The 25,034-nt window shown below is 32.3% G+C and overlaps 1 protein-coding gene across 1 annotated transcript in view; it reads right to left on the reverse strand.

The window, feature by feature from the left end:
- Positions 1–791: 791 nt before the first annotated feature.
- The window catches only part of LOC129230173 (DENN domain-containing protein 1A-like), a 101,602-nt gene continuing 77,359 nt past the window's right edge, over positions 792–25,034 (reverse strand). The window contains exons 14-21 of the mRNA XM_054864575.1: positions 15,721–15,948; positions 14,551–14,688; positions 13,459–13,497; positions 11,965–12,024; positions 10,340–10,438; positions 6,760–6,767; positions 3,772–3,982; positions 792–1,556 (exon numbers count right to left, since the gene is read on the reverse strand). Of these exons, the coding sequence (XP_054720550.1) occupies positions 792–1,556; positions 3,772–3,982; positions 6,760–6,767; positions 10,340–10,438; positions 11,965–12,024; positions 13,459–13,497; positions 14,551–14,688; positions 15,721–15,948 (1,548 nt within the window). The remainder of the gene's footprint in view (positions 1,557–3,771; positions 3,983–6,759; positions 6,768–10,339; positions 10,439–11,964; positions 12,025–13,458; positions 13,498–14,550; positions 14,689–15,720; positions 15,949–25,034) is intronic.

The following is a 25,034-nucleotide window of genomic DNA, read 5'->3' on the forward strand; positions in this document are numbered from 1 at the left end:
ATGGCAACACTACTTTTATACATGGACAAGGAAATAATGGTTAAGAAAAAAAAAAAACTTTAGAAACATGGTATGAGAAAAAATTATAAATGCATAAATAAAATAATGAACAGTATGATAAAAAAGCTACGAGATTCCAAGCTCAATTATTTCTTTAAAAGTGCAATTTTACTGAATAACATAAAATAAATAGTTCATCACAATAAAACACTTAAGCAGCTGAGGTGCTTAAAGCTGCTTACAATATTATTTTTCTTAGATAAATGAAATGGAATGTGTTATGAAATAACTTTAATGAACCATAGAAAATGAAACCACAATGCCATCAGCATTAGAAATGCAATAAATGTTTTTAAAATCCTTATAAGTTTCTAAGGCACTAGTTTAACAATTTTACTTGTATTTTGTGACCTATTAAACACATATAACATCAACACATACAATGTAACTAAAATTTAGCCAGTCAATATAAGAATTCAGGAATATAAGTATTTGAAATATGAGTCAATTTTGATTAGAAATTCCATATTTTTCATACATTAAAAATTAATACTTATGCATTAAAAATAACAATTAGTATATAATCTCTTTCATTGGAACAAAATGCACTAAAATTCTACATTCTCATTTGTATTTATAATTAAGCATATTATTTGAAATAGCAGGTTTTCTTTTTACTTAACTGTGTGAAAGCTTTAACGTTATTTAAAATAACTCATCACATAAAGTGTTTTTGTGTTCTAGATTACTCCAACCACATTGCAACAACCAACAATAAATAACAGATTCAATCAATGGAAATTTTCCCATGATGAATTTGCAGAATTTTCTGTACTTGTATTTTCTTTATCATTGTTATTCCTACTGTCAGCAACAATGAAAGGATTGGTGGACACTTTAGACGCAGATTTCAGCACTAACATTGAAGGATTTTGGTGTAGATTGCTATTTGCACTTGTGTAAGTCGGTGGCGTGGACTGAGTTCTTGACAGTAATTGAGATCTATAGGTTGCCACAGACGTCCCACCAACTTTCAGTTTATCTGCACTGGTTGAAAGACATTGGTAAGAAGTTTCTTTTGCGGTAGGTGGAGTTTGCCACATATTTACCATATTTCTCACACTTGGCCCAGAAGAGCTTTTATAAATAGAACATGAATCATTGCTTTGAAAAACACTTGAAGACACATTTTGATAGAACGGATTCGTGTTCAGGAAGTTCCTATTGCTTAAAGGCTGATCATGCGATGATAAAAAATTATTCCTTTCGGGCAATTTGGGAGGACTGCTACATACTTCAAAGGAGAATAGATCATCCGTCGTATGTGAAGTGCACGAAACGTCAGAATCTAGTTCGATAAGAAGTTTTGGAAGACTTTCTGGCGGTTCGGAAGAAACACTGGATGTGCGAATGCCGACCTTCCCTTTTAGCTGCGGAGGTCGTGGAAGTAAAGGAGGAGGGGGAGTAGGATCTGGAGCTTTTTCAGGAATGTTCAAAGCTTGCTTTAGGTGAGTAGCTACGCAATCAGGGCTGCAAGGTGTCGCATCTGAAGCAAGCTATCATAGATAAATTAATATAAATACATTAACAGATATAAATTACACATTTTTTTTAAAATTAAAATTTAGGTTTTTTAATTTAATAATTAATCCCAGCTACCACACAACTTTTTAAGAAATTTTCTTTGAAATAATTAAATGTACAGAGAGCACAAAGAAGATAGTTGAGAAACTGAGAGCAAATTATTTAGTACTAGCTGCATTGTGCGGCTTTGCCCGATCTACCTTGAAAATAAAAATTGTGTCAAGTGACGTTCAACAATCAGGCGTAAAAAAAAAAATAAGAAAAAACATCATGATTTCCCTTTCAAACAATGATGATAGATATCAAAATACTTTTAAGAAATTAAACCCAAAAAGATGGATTTAAAATGCATAACCATGGAAACACAAAATAAAATAAGTTTAAGGAATTACAATGCGAAAGAAAGTGGTTCACAATTTGAATGGAATCGAGATTTCTTAAACTTGATTTTAAAAGGCTTGTAACTTTTTCCTTTCGAGATAAAAGCTTATTTTTTCGACCATGGGTCTAGTCAGATCTGGAGTAAAAAAGGTCGCTTTTTCAAATGGCGCCAAAAAGAAAGCTGTGGGACAATTCCTTCACTTTTTATTGATTTATTTAATAAGGAAAGTAGTGCCTAAATTTCAGCTAAGCCTAAAAACATTCGTGCTAAAAATGCAAATAACTCCTGCCGTAATAAAATTAGAGTATTGAAACAAATTACGTAGAAAATTCTATCCTTTTTAACGATATGTAATATTAATATGTGCAAGTAATTGTTCACCCTCATATTTGAGAATTTATGTGTAAATCGGACGTAAATTGGAATAAAAAGAGAACTATTCGTAGAATTTAATTCAGACTGGTCTGCAAACTTTTTCAGGACTTAAAAAGAACAAACTGAAAATTTCAGCGCAATCAGCCGTGTAGTTCTCGAGTTTTGCGAGTTCAAACACACAGACGCTTTTTGGGGACTTCATTTTATACTATGTAGAGATGCAGTGGCCAAGGCTTATAAGAATCGCTTTTGTTCTAAACAGTTTTGATTCCATAAAGCGGCTGACCCACTAAAGCGACTAATTCAAATGAAGCTGAATTTTGTGCTGTTTTTGACAATTTGATTCATTAAAGCGGTTGATTTAATTAGCTGGCGTTCACTGCGTTTAGCAATTATTTAGCATACAATAATGAAATCTTCTACTGATTTAAAATTTAAGTTTCAATTTAAGCCTTTTTCAATGCTATAATTATCAAATGCTTTATTGAGCAAGGTAACATTAGGTCTCCCAGTACTAGAAAATGCATGAAAGCCTAATCCTGTTCCTAACCGGACAGATTGCTTTCCCTTCTTAAGCATTATTTTCTGTTAAGGTTTGTGAGATTGTGATAATGGCTTTGGGACATATGCTGTCACTCCAATAAACAAAATATTAGTGATGATTGTATAACCAGTGGCATAGCCAGACTTAGATAAAATGGAAAGCTTTCTGCGAACACAAATCCTAACTGGAAAATTTTCTGCAAATAATTATTATGCCTAACTCGCCCTTGAATAAAAAATTAAATTTATACTCAAATATGGAAGAGACAAAAAAAAAAGTGCTTTAAAGCATTTAATTTTTTTTTTACAATAACATATAGTTTGCTTATTTTTAACCAACTGAAGAAAACTGCCAAAACCATTTTTTTTACACATGTGCTTTAAAAGCTTTTGGAGAAAGACTTTAACAGAAATAAACTCGGGGATTTTCTTAAAAATGCCCTTAAAAAAAAATAATTAAATCAACGTTAGCAGTTAGATAAAAATTTCTGCAGAGCCAAAAATTTTTGCAAACGCCGTTCGCGCAAACGTCTATATTATGCAAGACTGGGCGTAGCCAAAGAGGGATAAATTATATGTATGAACAATGAACATTCATGCAAGGACATTAAATTGCACTTTTAGGTCTTTAATTAAAAAAAAATCATATGAACTGCTCATGAAACATGTTTTACTATGCCACTGTGTCCTACTTCTACAATATGCACATTAATTTCCTTTGTGTTTGCATAGAAATCTTTTCAAAGCTTCAATCTATGAAATGTTCCAACTCTATTGCTCATACAATATTTTTATATTTCCATTTAAAATGAATTTTCTTGAAATTATCTTATTAGAAATGTTTTTCAACAGTTGAAATACATAGAATATAAATTGAGTCCACTTACAGCCAAATTAATAAGCTGTGGATCAGATATACTTGTCCGTTTCTGAAACGAGTCACTGCATAGGGAACAACGTCGAAATATAAGCTCATGAAGATCTCCCATTAGGTCCATATCAATTGGCTGGAATGTTAACTGGGGACTATCTGTAACGCTGCATTTTGGTTCTTTTTGTTTTGAAGACAAATCCTCGGTCTCAAAAAGAGTAGAATATCTGTATGGAAAAAAAAAAAATTAGAAGCAGCAAGTTAAAAATTAAGAAATAAAATTTCAAACTCTGATGAGAAAATGTTACAATGTCAAGGGTAAATGGTTTTGCGTCTCTCATCAAGATAATTAATGAAATAGGCTTTTACTTAGGACACACTAAGGTAGCAATTTTTTGTTTTCATTGCAAACATATTTTTAAAAAATACATAACATATGTGTATACAAAATTCCAAACATGCACAACGTTGCAATCTGTTTTTGGAGCTTTTTTGTGAACTTTTAAGAATGTGTGTACATTCAAGGCAGTTTGTTTTTCAATGGCATTTACAAGTATTATGAGTTCTTGAGTGGAATTTACATCTTAAAGCTAAACTCTTTAAAAGATTGATAAAATAAATAAATACTCCCACTATAAAATTAAAGTTTATGATGTATGCAAACAGTTTTTTTGTTAATGAGAGAATGTAATGAAACGATACTTGCACCAGAGATCTGTTTTGAGTTTTACTTAAGTTTCAAAACATAGACCCTTTACAAAAATCGCAAACTCAAAAACAGGCTCTTTAAGGCTAACTAAATTTGCACTTGTGCAACTCACACAGCCCCTTCGAAAATTCAGCAATGTTAAAATACAACACTGACAAATATGTTAGTCTTTATATTTGCTTTGTACAATTTCTATTAATTTAAAAAAGTTTGATCAAAGCCTAAAGCAGCCTAATTCCCTTTACCCCCCCAAAATTAATTTGTAGCATTGGCTATCTCTATCTTTCCCTCATTAGGCAAATGATTCATATCATTTCAAAACATACCTTTGAATTATAAAAACATTTATCTGAAAATGAAATTTAGTCAACTCTCCATAACTCAAAATTGCAAGGGACCAGCAAAAACCATCGAGTTACTGGTAGTTCAATTTCCCACAACATTCTCAAGATTTTGGGATGTGAGATAAAGGATTATTCGAGTTATATGGCTTTGAGTTATCGAGAGTTGACTTTATAGCACTTTTTAAGTAAGCAGAATATTAATCGGCACGAAAACAGTACCAAATTCATCATTCAAACTGTTAGGCAATTAGTGTTCACCAAAGAATAATTTCAAAACTAAGCATATTTTTTTAATATGAAGGTGTAAGAATCCAAGTGCTGAATTCAATTACAACTCCAAAATTCATGCAAGTACAAGGTTGCTGCTTACACTCTACAAATATATATTTAAAAGATGTCTCGATTTCAAATCAGTTCGTATTGATGTCGGAAGTTGAAAAACGTCTGAATTTGAAGATGATGAACCAAAAATATTTTATATTGAGTCAGGAAATTTCATACTGTGCGCTCTTACTTCCGGTATAGTTGCCTCTCGAATTGCTTCTAACGTAGCGAAAGAGTCAACCAGTGCACTAGTACCTTACAGATATTTTTGATATCTAATTGTAACCATGTTGTGACCGTTGATAGCACATTCTCTGTAGTTAAAAAATTCAAGATTTACATACAATTTAAAAGTTACTACATCAATATTGTTATAATTTTCAGTTCTAACTCTTTTTGTCAATCAGTTTTATATTACTTACTTTTCCAACCAGATTAAATCTACAGCAAGCTAACCTAAACTATTTTAATAAAAGTATCACAGCTTTACTGACTGAGCACTTATTGGTATTACAACTATGAATCACAACCTCAAAGTATTATTTTTAAAACACAAAGTAGTTGATCCAATCTGCATGTCATTATGCCAATCAGGGCTGTATAACTAGAAAATAATTTCAGGGAGGGTTTTAAAACTTTCACGTGGAGCTTTGCGCTATTTGTGCTAATGTTCTAGTCGTCGGGTTATCTATTATGAAAACGTTTTATGCAATTAATATACATATGAAAAACATTTGAGATTTGAAACAATATTTTTCGAAAATTTTTAAATATAAACGAACATTTAAATGTCAAATCGAACTTTTCAGGGGGGGGGGTGAACCCTAAGACCCCCCCTGTATGCAGCCCTGAAATACCTCACTTCTCAATCTTCATCTCATTATGACGACGGTGTCTTGATTAGATCAATGTAGAGTATGGCAACCTCAGCTATAGAGTGTCAAATACCCCAAAATTGAAAAGTAAGTCAAGAAAAGGTCAATGTCAAGAGTTACGTTCCTTCACTTTTGTATTGAAAGTAAAATACAATTACAGTGTAATCACAATTTTACGTCGTCAGTTTCATGCATTGGAAGCTCTTCTGATGTCATTTCATGCTGGTCTCTTAAAAAAGCTATACTGATAACGTTGAAAGATTTTGCATTTTAAGTTACTCTTTTTCAGAATACATAATGCGCTTTTCTATAAACAGATAAAAATATTTTTTCAGGTACAAGGCTTATAAAAACTTTTCTCCCTTTTAGATTCCCATTTTTCAAACATAAATTTGTTTTATAACTGTTTGAAGCCGCTCTGGCATTCCTATTGTTCTGTCTAATTTTCCTTTATCTGTGAGAGGGATTATCTCTGACAGTCCAGTTTTTCTTCATGACAACTGAGGACTAGAGCTGCTGACACTCTTCTTGATAAGTTTTCAGAAGTTGGCGATGCATGTATTGTCTCATCATATCACAAATTTCTTCAACATCAGATTTACTACCCGCTCTCGATAATAATGATGCAAATAAAGAAGAAGTAATCAAGGGTATTCCCACAGCTGATCAAGCTATTTTAAGCATAAAAACTCTAAAACTATTTTTATTTGTGAACGCCCACTAAGAGGCAAATTCGCAAAAATTGTCAGAACAAATCGTGCTGTAAATAAAATTATATCAAAAACAAAAAAAGAGGAAAGATTACAGATTTTCTCCTCTACTTTATTGGAGAAAAGTACATTTTTAAACAATATGCTTAGATATTTAACAGGGCCCTGATTTTACTTTTCATGCTTGGAATGTTTTTTATCACTGGTTTGACAGATAACGTAAAATCGGGGTTTCGCTGTATCTTAAACGAAAGTTGGCTGGTCTTTTTTCAAAATTCAATGTAAAAGGGTTGTTATTATTGAAAACAAATTGTGTGTGTCAAAAAAATAACATTCAGAAGATTATTACAAATGCTAATATGAAATCTTTCACAAAAAAGCAATTAATACTTAAAAAAACTTACTGCTTGCTCTGAAACTCTTTTGATGTTGAAGCAAAATTTTCTTTTTTGTAAGAGTGCTAAACAAAAGAAAAATATGTTTCCAATGCATTCAAAATACAATCAAAAATATTAACCCTTCAGACAGAACAGTTCTCCTATTTTGAAGAACATTTGGCATGGCATGGATAAATAGATTCTTTGAATTTTTCATACAGTGCACAGTGGTTAATTGAATCAGCCGCTTTAATAAATCAAATTTCCAAAAACAGAACAAAATCCAGCTTTATTGAATTAGCCACTTTATTGAATCAGCTGCTTTATGGAATCAAAATTGGTTGGTTGGTTTGATTGAGTTTTTTGGCGCAAGAGCCTTAGTAGGCTATACTGTGCCAAACGATTGTAGAGTAGTGGAAAGCAGAGCAAAATAAGTAATTTTTATTATGGAGCAAAAAAATTGTTTAGATGAAACATGATTCATATGAGCGGTTATCACTGTACTAGTTCATTGATTTTTATATAGCTTTGTTTGGGTCAATTCACTACAACTAAATTTAAAAAAGCATGCAGTATTCAAGCTAACTAAACTCTTTTGTCAATTATTGATGGGGAGATATGCTTATGACCTAAAGCACAATCTATCATTGAAATGACTAACTATTTCTGCCTGAGAGCACATTGTCTGAAGGGTTAGAGGCAAAATCAAGCAAAATTTTACAATAAATATTTAAGAATAAAAAGCTTCATGAAAGAAATATTTAATGGATTTAAGCTAAGAAAGATTCAGTAGAAATTTTTATTAATAAACACATTTGAAAGATTTCATAGATCAAGGTAGAAAGTATTTTTAAACAGTTAAAAATACATTGTTTAAGAATAGAGAAATTCTGTGATATGTGAAGAAGTCAAAGATATTTACAAGATTTTGATTGATAGTATATGGTTAATTACACGAGTTGGTTAATTACAAGTTTGCTGTTTGATGTTTTTAAATCTAGTCAAAACAGAACAATTCACTGGTTTTTCTCCATTGCATTCTACTGCTTTTGATTTGAAACTATTAAATATAAGTTCCTAATTCAATGACAAATGTTCTCCAGAAACTCAAAACCTTCTCTTGTCAGGTTATTTGTCAATTCTTAATAGATAACAAGCTAGCACTGTTTTCATTATTATATTTTTAAAATACACACACACACACACACATATATATATATATATATATACACACACACTGGTGTCCAAAAGTTAAGCATGATTCATAAAATGCGAGAAAAATCTGTAAATTTTCGTAAAATTATACGTTTTATATAAAGTTACTTATGGAGATTCATTGGTTGAAGAAGAAACAATATGTTTATTCAAAATAGTATAGTCGATGGTGTCATGCGCGAATTAGGTGCGCGTTTCGGAATGTGGATAAAACAGCTTGCATGCTTTAGAGAGTTCAGGCGCGTTTCATGCAATTGCTGTACCAAGAAACATTGGATCTGGTGAAACAGAACTAATAATGGCACAAAGATGGCAATTGGACATGTTTGCGAAAGGAAGAATTGTTGGAATGCTAGAATCTGGACGATCACAAACTGAAGTGTCTCGTATTCTTAATGCGAGCCTCAGTGTGTAATCTCGAGACTGTGGCAGCGGTTTTCAAATACGGGAGATGTTACCCGCCGACCAGTACCAGGTCGACCAAGAGTTACAACCGCAAGCTAAGATCGTTTTCTGGCAATTTCTGCACGACGTCATAGGGAGAGCCTGTGCCAGAGAACCGGGTTCGGCGCTCAGTGCCGTCACAGGAATAACAATTTCGAGGCAAACTGTTTACAGGAGACTCAATCATGTTGGTCTGTATGCCAGAAGACCAGTAGTTTGCATTCCTCTCACATCAGCGCATAAACGCGCTCGTTTAAACTGGAGCTTGCAACATCGGCATTGGAGTCTGGGACAGTGGGCTAATGTGATGTTCAGTGATGAGTCCCGCTTTACTCTACAGAGTGATTCTCGTCAGGTAACAATCTGGAGAGAAAAGGGGACTCGTTTCCAACTGCAAAACATAAGAGAAAGACATCACTTTGCGTCAGCAGGAGTAATGGTGTGGGCGGGCATTATGTTGGATGGCCGCACCGACCTCCATATTTTTGAGACAGGCTCAGTCACTGGTCAAAGATACAGAGACGAGGTTCTTAAGCTTTATGTTCGCTTGTTTCGAGGTGCTGTTGGTCCTGAGTTCATATTAATGGACGATAACGCGCCATGTCACCGAACAGCTGTAGTCGATGACTTCCTTGAATCAGAAAATATGCAGCGAATGATGTGGCCTGCAAACTCCCCTGATCTGAACCCTATTGAGCATGTCTGGGATATGCTCGGGAGACAACTTGCAGCCCGTTCGCCCCCCCGCCAAGCTCCGCTCCGGAGCTAAAAAGAGCTCTCCAGCATGCTTGGAACTGTTTAAGCCCACAACTTATCCACCACCTCATAGAAAGAATGAGTAATCGTTGTGCAGCGTGCCTGGCAGTCAGAGGTGGCCATACACACTATTGAACTTCAGCATCATCTTTTAAAGAAAAATTTTTGTGCAAAGAGTAAACTCCTCATATGCCTAATTTTCATTTAAACCATTTTTTGGGATGATAAAAGTAAATATTACCGTTTTTTTGAGTAGTTTCTTTATTTTGTAACCATGTTGCACTCTCATATGAGGTTTCCCCCCCTATTTCGATGTATATTTCTCACATTACTCACATAAATAACAATTATGCTTAACTTTTGGATACCAGTGTATATTGGGGAAGGGGGATCTGTGTTTTTTTTTGAATAGTTTTACATGTTTGATGCTTCTTTAAGAAATTCAAAATCTTGGTAATCATTAGCTGGCTTTAAAATTATACGAGAGTTACTCCACTTACATAAAATGCTTTGATTGTCTACACCTTGCAAAAAGAATCACTACATATAATATAAATATTGTACAATGTTGCTGTTAAAAAGAGTTTAGTTGATGTATTTAAAAAAAGTCTAAGCAAAATAAATAAAAATTTGAATTTATATATATATGGAAAAAACCGGAATAACGCAAGATATTGAAAATAAAGAGTCCCAAAGCCAACAGAAATCAAAGGAATTTTAAATCTTTAAGTTGAAATATGCACATAGCATCCATAAAGATCTAGAATATAGTCAGAAAAAAGTTTCATAAATTGGAGAGAAAAGTAATAAAAATGGTGATCTTTATTTACTTTCATAACATGATTTATCCTGTGGTTTTCCAAGCCATTTAAAATAGTTGGTACACTATCATGACGTTTAGGAACATCAGGAGCAATATCTACCATAACCTGCAAAGTATTCATTTTTTAAACACATATTTCCGATTTTTTTTGCAAAACATTGTATGGCAAAAGTATATATAAATATAAAAAATATATATTTTAGTGAAATAAATCTTAATAAAGACAATAACTCAAATACAAAGTAAGCAAAATGTTACATTTTAACAACTATTTTTAAAAAAAAGCGGTCTCAAAATGTAGCTATTTTAAAACTTGTCATGCTTAAAAAAATGTTTGTTCACAGAGAAGTTTTTTTGGGATTTTGATTTCCCAGAGGATAATTTACCTGTCACCAAGAAAAATAGTGCAAATAATTAAGAAAATATAAGACTATTTTCAAAAAGCTTTGCATGTTATTTGCAGTTTTTTACATTCTATTTAATGTTATGTGATAAAAGCGTACATTTCTTCTTTTACACCAATGTAATAGTTGATATCTTTTGCAATTGCAATTTATTAACCACACACAATAAAGTAAGAAAAAGATATCAGGAGGTTTGTGACGCTAACACTTACCAACTGGTGAGTTGGTTGGTTTATTTCGTTTTAATGGAGTAAGAGCCCTGGAGGGCTATACTGTGCCAAACGTTTTTTTTTTTTTAAATATTATTTAAAAAAGTCATGATATTGTAAAAATAAACTTGTTTTGAGAAAAAAGGTACAAAACTTCAGTACTTTAAAATAAGTAGTAAATAACACGTAAACATTAAAAGCATTTAAATGGATAAAACAATAGGTTGACATAACCTTGATTTACAAGAAAAGGACAAAATCACAGTTTGATGACACAAACACTAAATTAAAAAGGAGAAACCAATCTCCTGGAGGCAGGAGTACAAATTGCGATGGGGTGCCAACTGGTGAGAAAAATGCACTTGTATGTTGCGTTGGATTGAGAGATGCCTTGAATATAAGACTTGAGAGTAAAACCAATTTGCCAATAAATAAGAGTTTGGAAGATCTCATTGTAATAAAAACGGAAGCTATACACTGCACAATTGGAGACTCGCTGCACAGAGTAGTACTTACAAAATGTCAACCTTTGAAATTCAAGTTCTTTTAGTTATGTGAGATACATACACATAGGTGTACTATACATACACACAACATAGACATCATGACAAACTTGTAAAAACAGACTGGAGAATGATTGAAATGATTTTTTTGTTTGAACATACAAATGCAAGTATATACATACCTATGTATGGTCAACACATACAACTCATGATACCAAAAAATAAATAAATAAATAAAAATAAAAATACTAGTTCTAATTGATTCATACAGAAATTACTGCTGAAATGAGAATTGGAAATTTTTCATGAATACAAAACTTCCTCTACTTTGCACAATAAAGTAAAATTATGCATTGTATTTTCAAAAACCACTAACTTCATGTTTTAGTATTCAGTTAGTTATGAATTATAATTAAATACCTTTTGCACAAAAAACAACAAATAAATAAATAAATAAATAAATAAAAATAAAATAAATAAAAAAACAAAACATAAATAAAATAAAAGACAACTCACCTTGTGATTATTTATACGAGATCTAATGTCCTTGTAAGCTTTTTTGCCAGTATCTTTTACCTATAGAAGAGTTAATAATTAAAAAATAAACTTTGAAAAAAAAAAAAAAAAAAAACACAGTAAATACAAAAAATACACTGCCAGCTCGATCATTCCATCCAAGGACTGCAATTTTGTGCTTTTTAGCACTCATCAGTCCGGAATAGGAAGTAAATGAGCTAGAAGCGGAAAACCTCTTAAAGGAGCCAAGAGAGCCAAACAAACTAGTAGCTAATGTAGAATTAGCACACTAGACAAGTGACCCGAGCAATGGTGCAGTCCAACTCAAAGATTGAAAGCAAAGCTAGGCATTTTGCAGTAAGTTACAAAGTAAGTTGAGAGTTTACTGTAAGTATTGTACCTTACTGCAAGATACTTACAGTAAACTCTCAATTTTCTATGGTCGTCCACATTTTTTTTGGGGGGATAATTCACTGACTGTAGAAAAATTCCCTCATTTTAACTTTAATGTAACTAAGTGTTTATATAACTAAGTGAAAAACCTAATTTTTCCTACCCCTCCCTTTCAATGACATCAAACTTTTCAAGCTCTGATTTTTATATCAACACTTTTTACATGTGAAAATAAGTGACCAGACCAGTTTTGTTAGAGTAAATTCCTCTTAACCTGCACTCTATATTTTTGCCCAGACCTAACTTAATGTGCTTCAGTTCACCTGCTTGCATGATATGCTGCATGTGTAATCCACTTGCAGCAATTAACTATTATTTTTTAGCTCTTACATACAATCATTTTTAGCTAGAGCTTTTGGTGAGTGTTATTGCTTTTTTTAGCAAATGTATTTAGTTTTTTAACAACTTTGAGGATTATCTGCAGAATTTGCTTATCCGCCATCCCCGTGGCACCTTATTCCGTGGATAATCAAGGGTTTACTGTAATTAGAACAATATTTTAAAAAAGGAGAAATTCAATTTTGTAATAGTTTGTTGCCATTTGCAACATATGCTAATTTAAGTCAGGGGCCGATTGGGTCCCTCGAGAAGGCACTAACCTTGGGGAAAAAAGGTGCAAAAAAAAAAAGGATGGTTCTCAGGTTTAAAAGTTTAAAGAAAAAAAAAATTGTGAACCCAAAGGGGGGAGGGAAGGCACAAAAAAGGGCGGGAGGTGCAAAAAAAAAAAGGTGTTCAGTCTTGAGGGCGCATCAGTATACAGGCCAGTCCGCCCCTAATTTAAGTGAAATTTGAATTTTACAAAATAATATTTCTTCATAATAGGACACAACATTAATGTCATAACTCAAAATCTTGGATTTTTAAGCAATTAATGTGCAATTTTAATTCTAGTACTCGAAAAGAATATAAATTTTCAGTTTGCCAAATTTTTATAGCAGTATATTTTTTGGAGATCAAATATAATATCAAATCTAGGTTTGAACTTACATAACTACTATTGCAACTAAAGAAATGAATTTCATAAGAAGCAATTATAGTTACCTTTGTTCTAACATTCTTCAAAAAAGCACCACCTTCTTTCTGTTAACATATGCAAACATCATATTAAAAAATGTATGTAAAATTAATCTTATCAAACATAAGCAAACATTATACATTAATACAAATGACTTTACGGGTAAGTGCCCAACTCAAAACACACTTTGGAAAAACAAGTTTTTAATTTCTAATATTATAAACACTAAAAGAATACATATGCATATCGTCGCCTCAGAGCAACAGAGTAGGATATCTTACTGTTATTACTAAGATTAGATGTCTTACTGTTACTCTGAGGCAAGGATATATTTTATATGCAATTTTAAATCACACAGAAGGAAAATAATAAACTGCATTTCCCGCTTTTTAAAAGCAAAACACATCTGTGAAATATTAATAAGATTAGTTAATGTTTCTGTAGAGAATAACTTTTTTTAAATCTGAGAAAGGCATTAATTCAAATAAGGTCTAGCCCCAATTATTCTGTATCATTGAGTGTTAAAAGTACAATGGAGTCTTGACCAAATCAAACATATTTTCTTCCTTATAACATTACAGTGGAGTCTCAAAAATCCGAGGTAGTTGGGGCTCACCTCACTTCGGATTACTGAAAACTTGGAATATCCGGAAAAATTTTCCACATTTAAAATTTACACAACTCGGAAGACATAAGGAGGAGCACCTTTTACTTCCTTGTATCAAGAAAAGAAACTACTGTCTTCACAAAAAAAAAAAAAAAAAAAAAAAATATTACTCAAACTTCAACATAAATTTCCTTTGAATTACTTCTAGATGAAATTTAATCTAATTTTTTCTCAATATCCATAAGCATTTATGTGTGCAAGGCAACCAAAGCATAACCAACCTCTCAATGTATTTTTACTTTATTCAGTACATAGTTAATAAGTTTTACATCAGCAAAATATTTCTATTTTCAGATTTTAATGAAAATCAAATTTTTAGCTACTAACAAATACAACTTAAATTAAAAATGAAGTACCTCGGACTCAGTGTATAACCTCGAACTTTCAGGATTCGGATTTTCGAGACTCGACTGCATTTGTTAAATATGTGGAAAAATAGCAAGTGACTTACTTTCATGTTGGAAACCCATTCCCTATATTGGTTTCTCAAACGGAAACTGGCTTTGTCTTCATGTGCAGCAAGCTCAAACTCAAACTCATCATTCACTCCTCTACCACTATTAAGGTTCTTCAACCTTGATTCAATAAACTGAAGAACAAAACAAAATGAAAATTCAAAAGATGAACAAAACAAATTGAAAATTGGCTTATCAAACATTAAATATCAATCAACAAATAGAGATTTTGAAGAAAACTGTTGAGTAAATTATTTATTTTGATGATAAACAGTTATAATCTGATACATAAAATATACTAAAATACTGAAATATATATTTTATATTGAAAGCACTAATTCTAAAGTTCACCAATAAAGACCAACTCGGTGAGCAAGGTAACTTGCATCCATAGCTTTAAGCTGCATATGCCCCTTGGGTAGTGCTAAATAAGTAGCAATTATTGCAAGAAATGAACTATGTTTTCAACACAAAGTATTAGCTATAGTTTATGACATTTGAGATATGAAAACATTTGTTTTAATTAAAGTTAATTTTAGAAGTGGAAAGTAAATCAGCATTTATTTTTGCAGAAGTAAAAACAAAGTTTTGATACAATTGGTGAAAGTATATGTGCGCAATCTTCAATTCATATTCTCAAAAGAATGAGATTTACAGAATGCTGAAAATCTAATTAGAATTAAATAGTAAATGTTTTACAATTGCTCAAAAGTAGAAAAACTTTAAGGGCAATAACTTCTTAAGTCAACAGACAAACCAAGAGTCAACATTCATTGAATAGCATAATTATAGAAATAAAAAAAGAAAGAAAGAAAAGAAAAGTATAGAAACAAGTTCTAAAATTCCCCTTGTTATTTTAGTTCATTGATGAAAAAGGCAAACATGGAATGTAAAACACTACTTTAAGAAATTTTAATTTTGATAAATGTGACAACAGACCTTCACATTTTATCTCAGATTTTTCTACAACACTAACGTATGCACAATAGTACTTGTAGAAAACATCACTTTCACTAATGTATTTAAATAAAAGTATCACATATATACATATACAAGAGTACAAAAAATATAACTATATAAAAGCATCAACACGAACAAGAAAAATAAAAGCATTCTATTAATGGGAAAATTTAATTACACAGAAAAAATGAAACAGAAGAAATTACCTGCTGAAAAATTTGTAGCTCCAACATTTTCTGAAGAAACGGCTGCATTGCAGAAGGCCTTGTCTGTACAAACATTTCAGGGCTGAAGGTTATCCGCTCCCCATGTTTCAGTTTGAGGGCGTTCCAGTATCCGCCAATCAGCTTCACCAATGCTCTCAAGAAAGCTCTTGCCACTGCATCTCCCAGCTTTTCATGAGGATGTTTCAGATCATGCCTTAGAGACTGAAGCTAAGAAAAGTTGCTTTTTAGAACTTGAACTGTCATTACAATGAAATAAAAATTTTGAGAGCTATGATAATTCTGTGATAAGATTTAAAACACTCAATATTTCAAAATGTAAATGATTTTCTGATTCAATTTAACACAAAAGTTGTCATTAATTTTAAATTGCTGTGCACATTTAAATTTACTTTGAATATTGGTTTGTACAAGAAATTTTACCACTACAGATTAGTGAGAATGAAAAAGTCCATTAATCCTTTTAGCGTTCGCGATGTAAACTTCTTTCACCCATTGATATATTGAAGAGCGGCCACAATGTAATATTCCACCATGATAGTTCTACTTCAAGACGGAAAGCGACTTAAAAATTCTGCCATCCAAGAACAGTGCTGAGAATGGCCAGGATGTAAAATTCCGACTCTGCTTTCCCCTTTCCCAAACTTTGTGAGTTTCAGTCGCTGACCAAGAGAGTGGTACTCTTTCCATTCACTGAAGGGGTGTGTCGACACTGAGGGGTGGGCTCCCTTTTTCAGTTTTAATGTTAACGCATATTTCTGTTTAAAAATTAGAAAATAGAGTACAATTTAAATGTTTTTATTGCCACACTTATTCTCTGTGTAATGTAAATAGTGTAAATAGACATGTCCTCTAACTTCCATAAAGTGGAGCAAAACTGCAACCGTAACGGCAACCGAAACACAAATGCGCGATTGTGGAAGCCGACTTGTATCATGGAAGGTAAATAAAACTACAACGTTTGATGAAGCACATTTTCCAGTAACTTAATATTCACTCTTTAGATAAACAAGGATTATTACACTCTGTTCATTATTATTTCATATATTGTTTCGAAGTTTGCTACTATTTTATCTACTTAGTGTTTCAATTGTTTAAGTACATACGTTTAACATGTCTGGATTAGAAATATGGCTTAAAATTGAGGGTTTGGGGAAAGGGTTGGCAAACCCCGGGTTTTTGTGGGTTCTTGTGGGTAAGATTTATTTCTGCGTGCAGGTAGTTACATAATATATATACTCATTAATATAAAAATATATTTATTAAATTATATTTCTGAATCACATTGGATCAATATCAATGTATTCTAATAATACTAATAATATCATTAAACAATTATGAATTAACAATATTAATTAACAATAATATTAATAATATCAATCATTAAATTTTTTCTGTTATTAGTATTAGATGATTTATAAAGTTAAATGGATTTCTTATTACTTATAAATATTTAGAAAATATTTTAGTAGCCATAATAAAAATTTTTTTATTTTTGTAGTTACAATGATAATTAAACCTATCTTTAAAGCAGTAATGCAAAATAAATTAGATCCAGAATCAGAACTAACCAACTAAAAAAAAAAATGTTTAGTTTCTGATCAAAGCACTAGATGGCATGACTGTTCCTAGTCAGGAACAAGATACTTCGGTCATCCAATCAGAGATTATTTCTGAGGCTGGCCAATGAAATGAATCTTTAGCCATTTCTTGACTGAATGTACACAGTAGCACATGGTTTTTAGTCAAAACTGAGGTTACTCTAGCTTATTTCTCTAGTGTAAATTTCATGCTTTGATTTAAGTTCGATTTTGAGTTAGTGTGAGTGTTATCCTCATTCAAAATATCAAATAATGGTGGAGGAAGGAAATTAGTAACTGGATGGTCTGCAGTTCTTAATTTGGAGCTTGACACAAGAGTAATCTGCTAATATTGCAAAGAGATGATTGCAAGAAAAATTGAAAGGGTGAGAAATCACTTTAAAAAATGCAAGGCCAGAGAAAGGCAACATGGAGTACATAATGCAGATGGTAGCTGTAGTGCTGATCAAAATAGATCTGTCACTGAAGAAGATTCTGCTGATGCTGAGTTTACTATTTGTACCGAATCATTGAATCCAGACCAGAAAAAATGACGTATTCAAGGTTCTATGTCAAATTTTATCATGAAAACTTCAAAGTAAGAACAATTCCTTCTTGATACGAGATCTGAAACATTTTTCTACTCTGCAAACATTCCATTTGGCGTGATTGAAAGCTCTGAATTTATTGACATGATTTCTACATGGAGACCAGGATATTCTTTGCCTAATCGAAAACAGTTAAGAGGGACTTTACTAAATGAAATACCTGAAAAAATAAACCAAAAAACGAAGGATAAAATGGCTGGAACTTCCATCAGTGTAACACAAGATGGCTGGTCTAGCACACAAAATGACCCTATCGGCTCCAGTTTGCATACAGGTAAGAATACATACCTATTAAATATCACAGATGCAGGGTCTAAGAAAAAGTGGGAGATTCAGAAGATCCTTTGGAGTATTTGAATTTATTTTTTGACAGAGAAATTGTTTCATTCATCGTGTCCGAGACCAACGAATATGCAGTATTTTTTTTTTTTTTAACTTGGAGCTTTATTCTAGCAGAACTATTGAATGAAACTATTGATTGAAGAATGAAATCAAACTATTTATTTAGTTGTTGTTACTGTAAAGAGCTGTGAAGAAACCGGTAGAGAAATGGTTTTGGTCTAAGAGACTGAATATTTATTTACCCATTTCTTGGAAAAATAATGAATGAAAAAAATTTTTGTCTGATTATGAAATGTTTACATTTTGAGAGCGATTCTTCAAATTTCGATGTACCAGCAGTCATCCAAATCCGAAGTTTAAGAAAAATTTATGATTTACACGAAAAAAATGTGCACAGTTTTAAAACGTTTACGTTCAGGAACAGAATATATCCATAGATGAGTTACTAATAACATACAAAGGGCACCTGGCATACAAACAATATATTCCAAGCAAAAGAGCTAGCTTTGGGATTGTTGAAGTAATCGCAAAAGATAAATTGTTACTGGTGCTGTTGTTAAAGTTTAGTTTTGTGTTAGTGGCAACTGCTCTCGAGATATGAAATCTTAATAACATGAAAATGATAACTCAGAAACCAGTAGAGAAATGGTTTTGATAAACATCATCAATACATACCCCATTTCTCGGAAAAATAATGAATGATAAAAGATATTGTCTGATTATGAAATTTTTACATTTTGAGTGATTTGTCAGAATTTGATACCAGCAGTCATTCAAATCCGAAGCTAAGAAAAATTCATTACTTGCACAGCAAAATTGTGCACAGGTTTAGAACAACTTACCTTCAGGAACAGAATATATTCATAAGATGTGTCACTAATAGCATACAAAGGGCGCCTGGCATGGAAACAATATATTCCAAGCAAAAGGGCTCGCTTTGGGATTGTTGAAGTAAGCACAAAAGATAAACTTTTACTGTTACTGGTTTTATTGTTAAAGTTTAGTTTTGTATTAGTTGCAATTTCTCTCAAGATATGCAATCTTAAGAACATTAAAATAATAAGTCAATTGCAAGTTGCAATAGTTGTTAGTTACTTGTTTTCTTGTATCTCTGCCATCTTATAATAAATGTTTCTCTCAAGTTCTTGATCGACTTCTGAATTATTTTAGGAGTTATAAAAAGCTCACATTAACAGCAGAATGTGGTTCAGAACGTTAAAAACGTTGCAAGAAAATATTTAGACACATGGTAAATCGATTGTTTCAAATAAGCAATGGCTATCTTAGATGGAAGTATGGGGTAGAACCACTTAACGGGAAAAAAACTTTTTGTTGCAGAGTCATCGTGTCGAAACTGTTTTTGCTGCTAAAAAACTGGATACATATTTAGAAAATCAGGCTGATGGTGGTAAACAGGGAGAAATAAAGAAAGCAAGAAAAAACCCTTGTGTTAGTATTAATGCTTTTGACTGACAAAGTTCTGATTACATTGTCGAGTAAAAACGTCTGCATGTAAAATCTGGAATAAACTGAAATCGAGGATGTTACTCGATAGCACAGTTAGTCCAATTCTCGCCAAGAAAAGACTTGCAACAATGAAGAAAAGAAATGAGTGGGGGGTAATTAATAGGGATTAAACTATACCAACTTTGTGAATCTCAGGGTGGGATATATATGGAACTATCATTAAAACGCACAGATTTGATTCCGAGTGTTCTTAAGTTACTGAGTGAACTTAATGGGAAGGATTATTGCTCAACGACAGAGAATTTCTACACATTGCATGAACTAACAAAATCTTAATCCGGGAAAAAAAATATATTTGTGGAACTATGATCTCCAACGGAAAAAGGACAAGAAGGCAGTAATTATGCTTAGTATCTTCCATAACAGCGAAATGGTTCAAGAACAGCTCAAATAGAAAAACTCTAAGGATATCCGTAAACTAAAGACAGTAGTTTTTTATAACAATATAATGGGAGGCACTGATTGATCTGATCAGTGCATTTTGTATTATCCTGTAGCAAGAAATCAGCAACACAAATACCACAAGAAGATTTTTTCGCTATTTGTTGAGCCAAATTAAATGGAACTCGTTCGTTTTTGTACAAGGACATTAACTCCTATACAGTTTTGTTTGAAACTTGTTGAAAGACTGATAGATAAAGCATAAGTGAAAATATTTCCCAAACAATTGCTACAGCCAAAGCTATCGATACTGTAGCACGATTGTTGAGGAAGCATTTTTCTTGGCAACAGCCTGGAAGGAAAAAAAAAAATCATCCATTAGGAAGCTGTGTATTTGCTTTTAACCAGTAAATTTTTTTTGAAAAGAAAAAATTTCTGTAAAACTATAAAGAAGTGCAAATTGAGTCATTGCTTCATAAAAAGGAGAAATCATAGAATTAAAACATTCTTTCCTTAAAAAAATCATTAAAAAAAGTGTTGAATTACATGATATGTTGCCTTGTTTGAGTTCAATAATGAAAACCTTTTAAAAGAGGTCCAATTTTCATAGAACGGAGGGATGGTCGCTAGAAGAGGTTTTTACTGTACATCTTTCTTGCTTAGGAAGGATAAGTTAAATTTACTTCATGCTATATGAAACTGCAGAGTGCAAAAAATAAACTCTTGATGACTACAAATTCATAACAAAAATTAAACCTACGGGGGAAAAAAATACCACACAAAGTGACAACAGTTACTGCTGTTGTCAACTATAGAGTAAATGATAAAATTGAAGCATTTATGCAATGGTATTGTATCAGATGATAAACAGCCTGACAAGGTGCTATTATATCAGATAAAAGTTTAATGCTTAAAGATATAGAAGAAAACTTATTAAATTTGAAAGAAATGAAAATGGTTTTAAATTTGTTTTCAAACTAATTACATAATTGAAGTTTTTGAAATATTCAAACATTTTAATTTCTTGGTTTCATTATTGCTAATTTGTAAAGGAACAGTTTTTTTCAAAATCTAATTGTCCTAGTACTGAAAATGAAAAATTAGAAATGCCAAAAATTCCTTATCGTAATTTATTAGGTAGTTTGTCTTTCATTGCGAGCACAAGACCGGCCATTTGTTATGTGGTCAATATCTTAAGTCAATTCCAAAGCAATCCTGGTATCATTCATTGGAACGGTCTCTTGAAACTCTTGGGTTATGTTTTTCAAACAAAAGAGTTAAAGCTTAGTTTGAATTGTACTAGAACCCAATTGATAGTCTTTTTCTGACGCCAATTACGCAGCTAATCGGGTTGACTGAACTTCACTTGGGGGACAATTAATTTTTGCAGGATAATGCACCAATCGAATGGCAAACCTTCAAAGACTGTTGCATTAGCCTTTTCTACCAAGGAAAATGAATTTGTAGCCCTTTGTGAAGCTTCTACAGAGCTTATATGGCTTGAACATGTAATAAATAATTGTTTAGGCTGGGGTATTGTTAGAAAAAATAAAATTAAATTTGTAATGTACGTTGATAACAAATCTGCCATGGACTTTGAAATCTTCCGATTGAGAATCACTGTACAAAACATATCGATGGAAAATTGTTTTTTCGGGCAGGATTTAATTCAACGGGACATTTTTACTGTAAAACATGTAGGCAGTAAATCCAATAGGGACAATATTTTTTACAAAGCCATTGACCTGTTTTGAATTAAATCATTTTTGAGAACAAATATTTTATTAATTTTTTATGGTATAAAAAATTGTTTAGTATAATGTTTTTGAGGATATAAAGTATAAATATTTTTGTAATAATTGAAATTTTTTTCTGGAGTGTAAAGTGTTACTTGACTAGTTTTTGTACGAGTTCAAGCAATTGATTTTCCTATTAGAACGTTACTGAAAGGTTAAGTTTTCCACAAATTTCACGTTAGTTAGATCTTTGGAAAAAGAAGAATTTGGTTAAATGACAAATGATTTTATTTGAAACTTAGTGTTTTAAATGATTTTGTCATTGGGGGAAAAAAAGGAATCCCCCAACCCCACTTTTTTTTTCATGCTAAATTTTTGTACACATTTAACTCAAATATACTGGTTCGAGTATTTTTGATTTACAGTTTGACAATTGTTGTTGTGGAAATGTTTGACTGGTCTGAACTTTACTTGGACTTGGAGCATCTGGAACCAAGAAGGAATCATGAACTTCTAAATGATGGACTTGGCACTAATGATGGAAGTTTTATATAATTTTGGATATCAGATCCATATTTGTAGTTTTTTTTTTTTTTTTTAAAGATTAAATCTGGCCTTTTGTGGATTTTTGGGAGTTATTTTCTAGAATATTGTTAAAATTGTATAAAATTTAAAGTTTTATATAACCACTGAATGAGAAGGAAGGGGGGGGGGGGATGTGATAGACACCGGTAAACGATATTCAATTGTGTTCTCATTCCTAATGTAATGTAATTAAAGCATCTGTATTCAAATGAGATTGACTTCTCAACTCTTTCAGCACATGTAAAGTTGCAGTTTTAGGTTGCAACTTAAAATGTGCCAGATGCAAACATAAAAGATGCCTTATCACATGCAAATTTGGAGAACTTGAAGAAAAAAGTTCAGAAGTATAAACAACGCTGGTTGTGATTAAAAGCAGCATCTTCAGCTTCTTTTACTCCTTGCAGCAGGGTTGAAAACCTGTTGAAAGGTTTAAGATATTTCAAGCCCGATCAAAAGAAAGTTACTTTTTGGCAAAGTATTAACAGATCAACTGAAAGAAAATTTAAGTCAAGTTTTCCACCCAGAGAGATAAACATACGTTTCATAGGGTGATCTGCAGGAAAATCATAAAAAAGATTTTTAAATTTAACCCAGACTTTCCTCTCTCGCAGAATAAGCAGTTTCTTCTACTGCAGAAAACTTAAACTATGAACGAAGTAAAAGAAATAAGTCTATCTCGGGCTATTACTAGAAAGTAACTCGAGACTTTTATGAATACGATGAACCTAGTAAAATGTTTCCATGCAAGAGAGGCTACATCACAAAATCAAATCAAAGGGTGCAGAAAAGGATTTTAACGAAAACAGTAAAAGAAACAGTCAAGAAATTTATTGATGAAAAGAAAATAAATATATCTTACACCACATTTTGTAGAATGAAACCTTTTTGGGTAGTACCCCTTAAATGAGGGATCGGGAAACTTATGCTTACATCAAGTACGAAACTAGGCAACTAATAACCTCAAAAATTTATCACTTAAAGGTAATTGAAGATAAGAAGCCTGATTCATTATTTCATTTAAATTTAGGTGAATTGAAAGCAAATACCAATTAAAACAGGTAATTAAGTATTTTTCATAGCAAACTAAAAGAAATGTTAAAACCATGACCAAAACGGTTCAAGTCGAAAGGTCTTCAACACTAGAGGAGATAATTGAAAAATTAAAAGTTGATTTACCCAAGTATGAAACCTATGTTAAAACAATGACTCAGCAAACCAAAGGATCAAAACAATAAAAAGACCTCCGTACACTTATTATGTATGGAAATGGAGGAGATAAACTGGAGGCCAAAAGTTTTTGCACAGTATCGGAGGATCTTTCCCACCAAGCCCACGCTGTATAGTCTCATATGGCTTCTATATTTACAAAATTAGAAAAGGACGGCATCAAAAAAGTGCATTTTTTTTTCAAACAGCCCAACTGGCTAGTACTGCAATTGGTACAATGTATATTTGAGGATAAAACTCGCTTTTACTTTTTTCCCCAAAAGTATAGGAGTTGTGTGTAGAGGTGATTATTGGTTCGCCATTTGATATTCCAGTAACATGTCGGAAGTGTGATTGATCAACGCGATGCCTTGACAAACTACAAGAAGATTGGCTTTCCTTACAAGATTGCACAGGAAAAAAAGTTGAATTTTGGTGCAAGGAAGACACAGACAAATTTCTTTGCATTTGCCGCTTTTGTGAAAAAGAAATTGCCATTGGTAATAGCAGGAAATAAAAATAACTGCAACATGTGCGTACCGCTAAACATAAAAGATCCGTGGGAGATACAACTGATGCATCTCAATCCAAGCTGTCAACTACTTCCAGTGAGAAAGGTCTTTGTTTGTTTATTCAATTCATCCAGTTCTTCAACTGTATTCTCTATTTGGAACTCTAGTGAAGTAGAAAAAATAATTTCTTCCGAAATTCTTTATATCCTGCATTTGGCAGTTAACCTTTTAAATACGGCGGCACAGCATTAGTACCGCAAAATAATTTGCACCTTACTACGGCATTGGTACAGCAGCTGTACCAGGGTAGTTCTTTCGCCCTTCGGCAGGTTGCTTATGAGGGGAAGTTTGGAGACATTCTTCGAAGGATTAGCAATGTTCAGCGACGCATGCAGAACAGGTGCTGATAAGAAATTTGACGAATTGAAGGGGTCTACTTTACCATGGCACATTTTAGCTTACCTTTTTGTTCTACATTTGGAACATCTAAGTGGGAGAATTTTCTTCCCTTTCTTTACTATTCAGATATCGAACTCGATTTTCTCAATTGCTCTAAATCTAAATCTTTTTCGAAAATGTATCATAGAAAAGGACATGGTGATGAAGAAATTGAAAAACTTATGAATGATTTAGATAGCGAGAATTATGCAGATAGTGATTCCGGCTGCTTGGAAGAAAATGATATTTCCTTATTAGAAGAATCTTTTAATGGAAACGAATCTTTAAAAACAACGAACACATCTAATGATGAAAATAATTTACCTAATACGAATGCAGCTGAGAAAAAATTTATTTGGAAAGTGCCAGCTGAAGCCGATG

Source organism: Uloborus diversus, chromosome 9, assembly GCF_026930045.1.
Source record: "Uloborus diversus isolate 005 chromosome 9, Udiv.v.3.1, whole genome shotgun sequence".
Taxonomy (NCBI): domain Eukaryota; kingdom Metazoa; phylum Arthropoda; class Arachnida; order Araneae; family Uloboridae; genus Uloborus; species Uloborus diversus.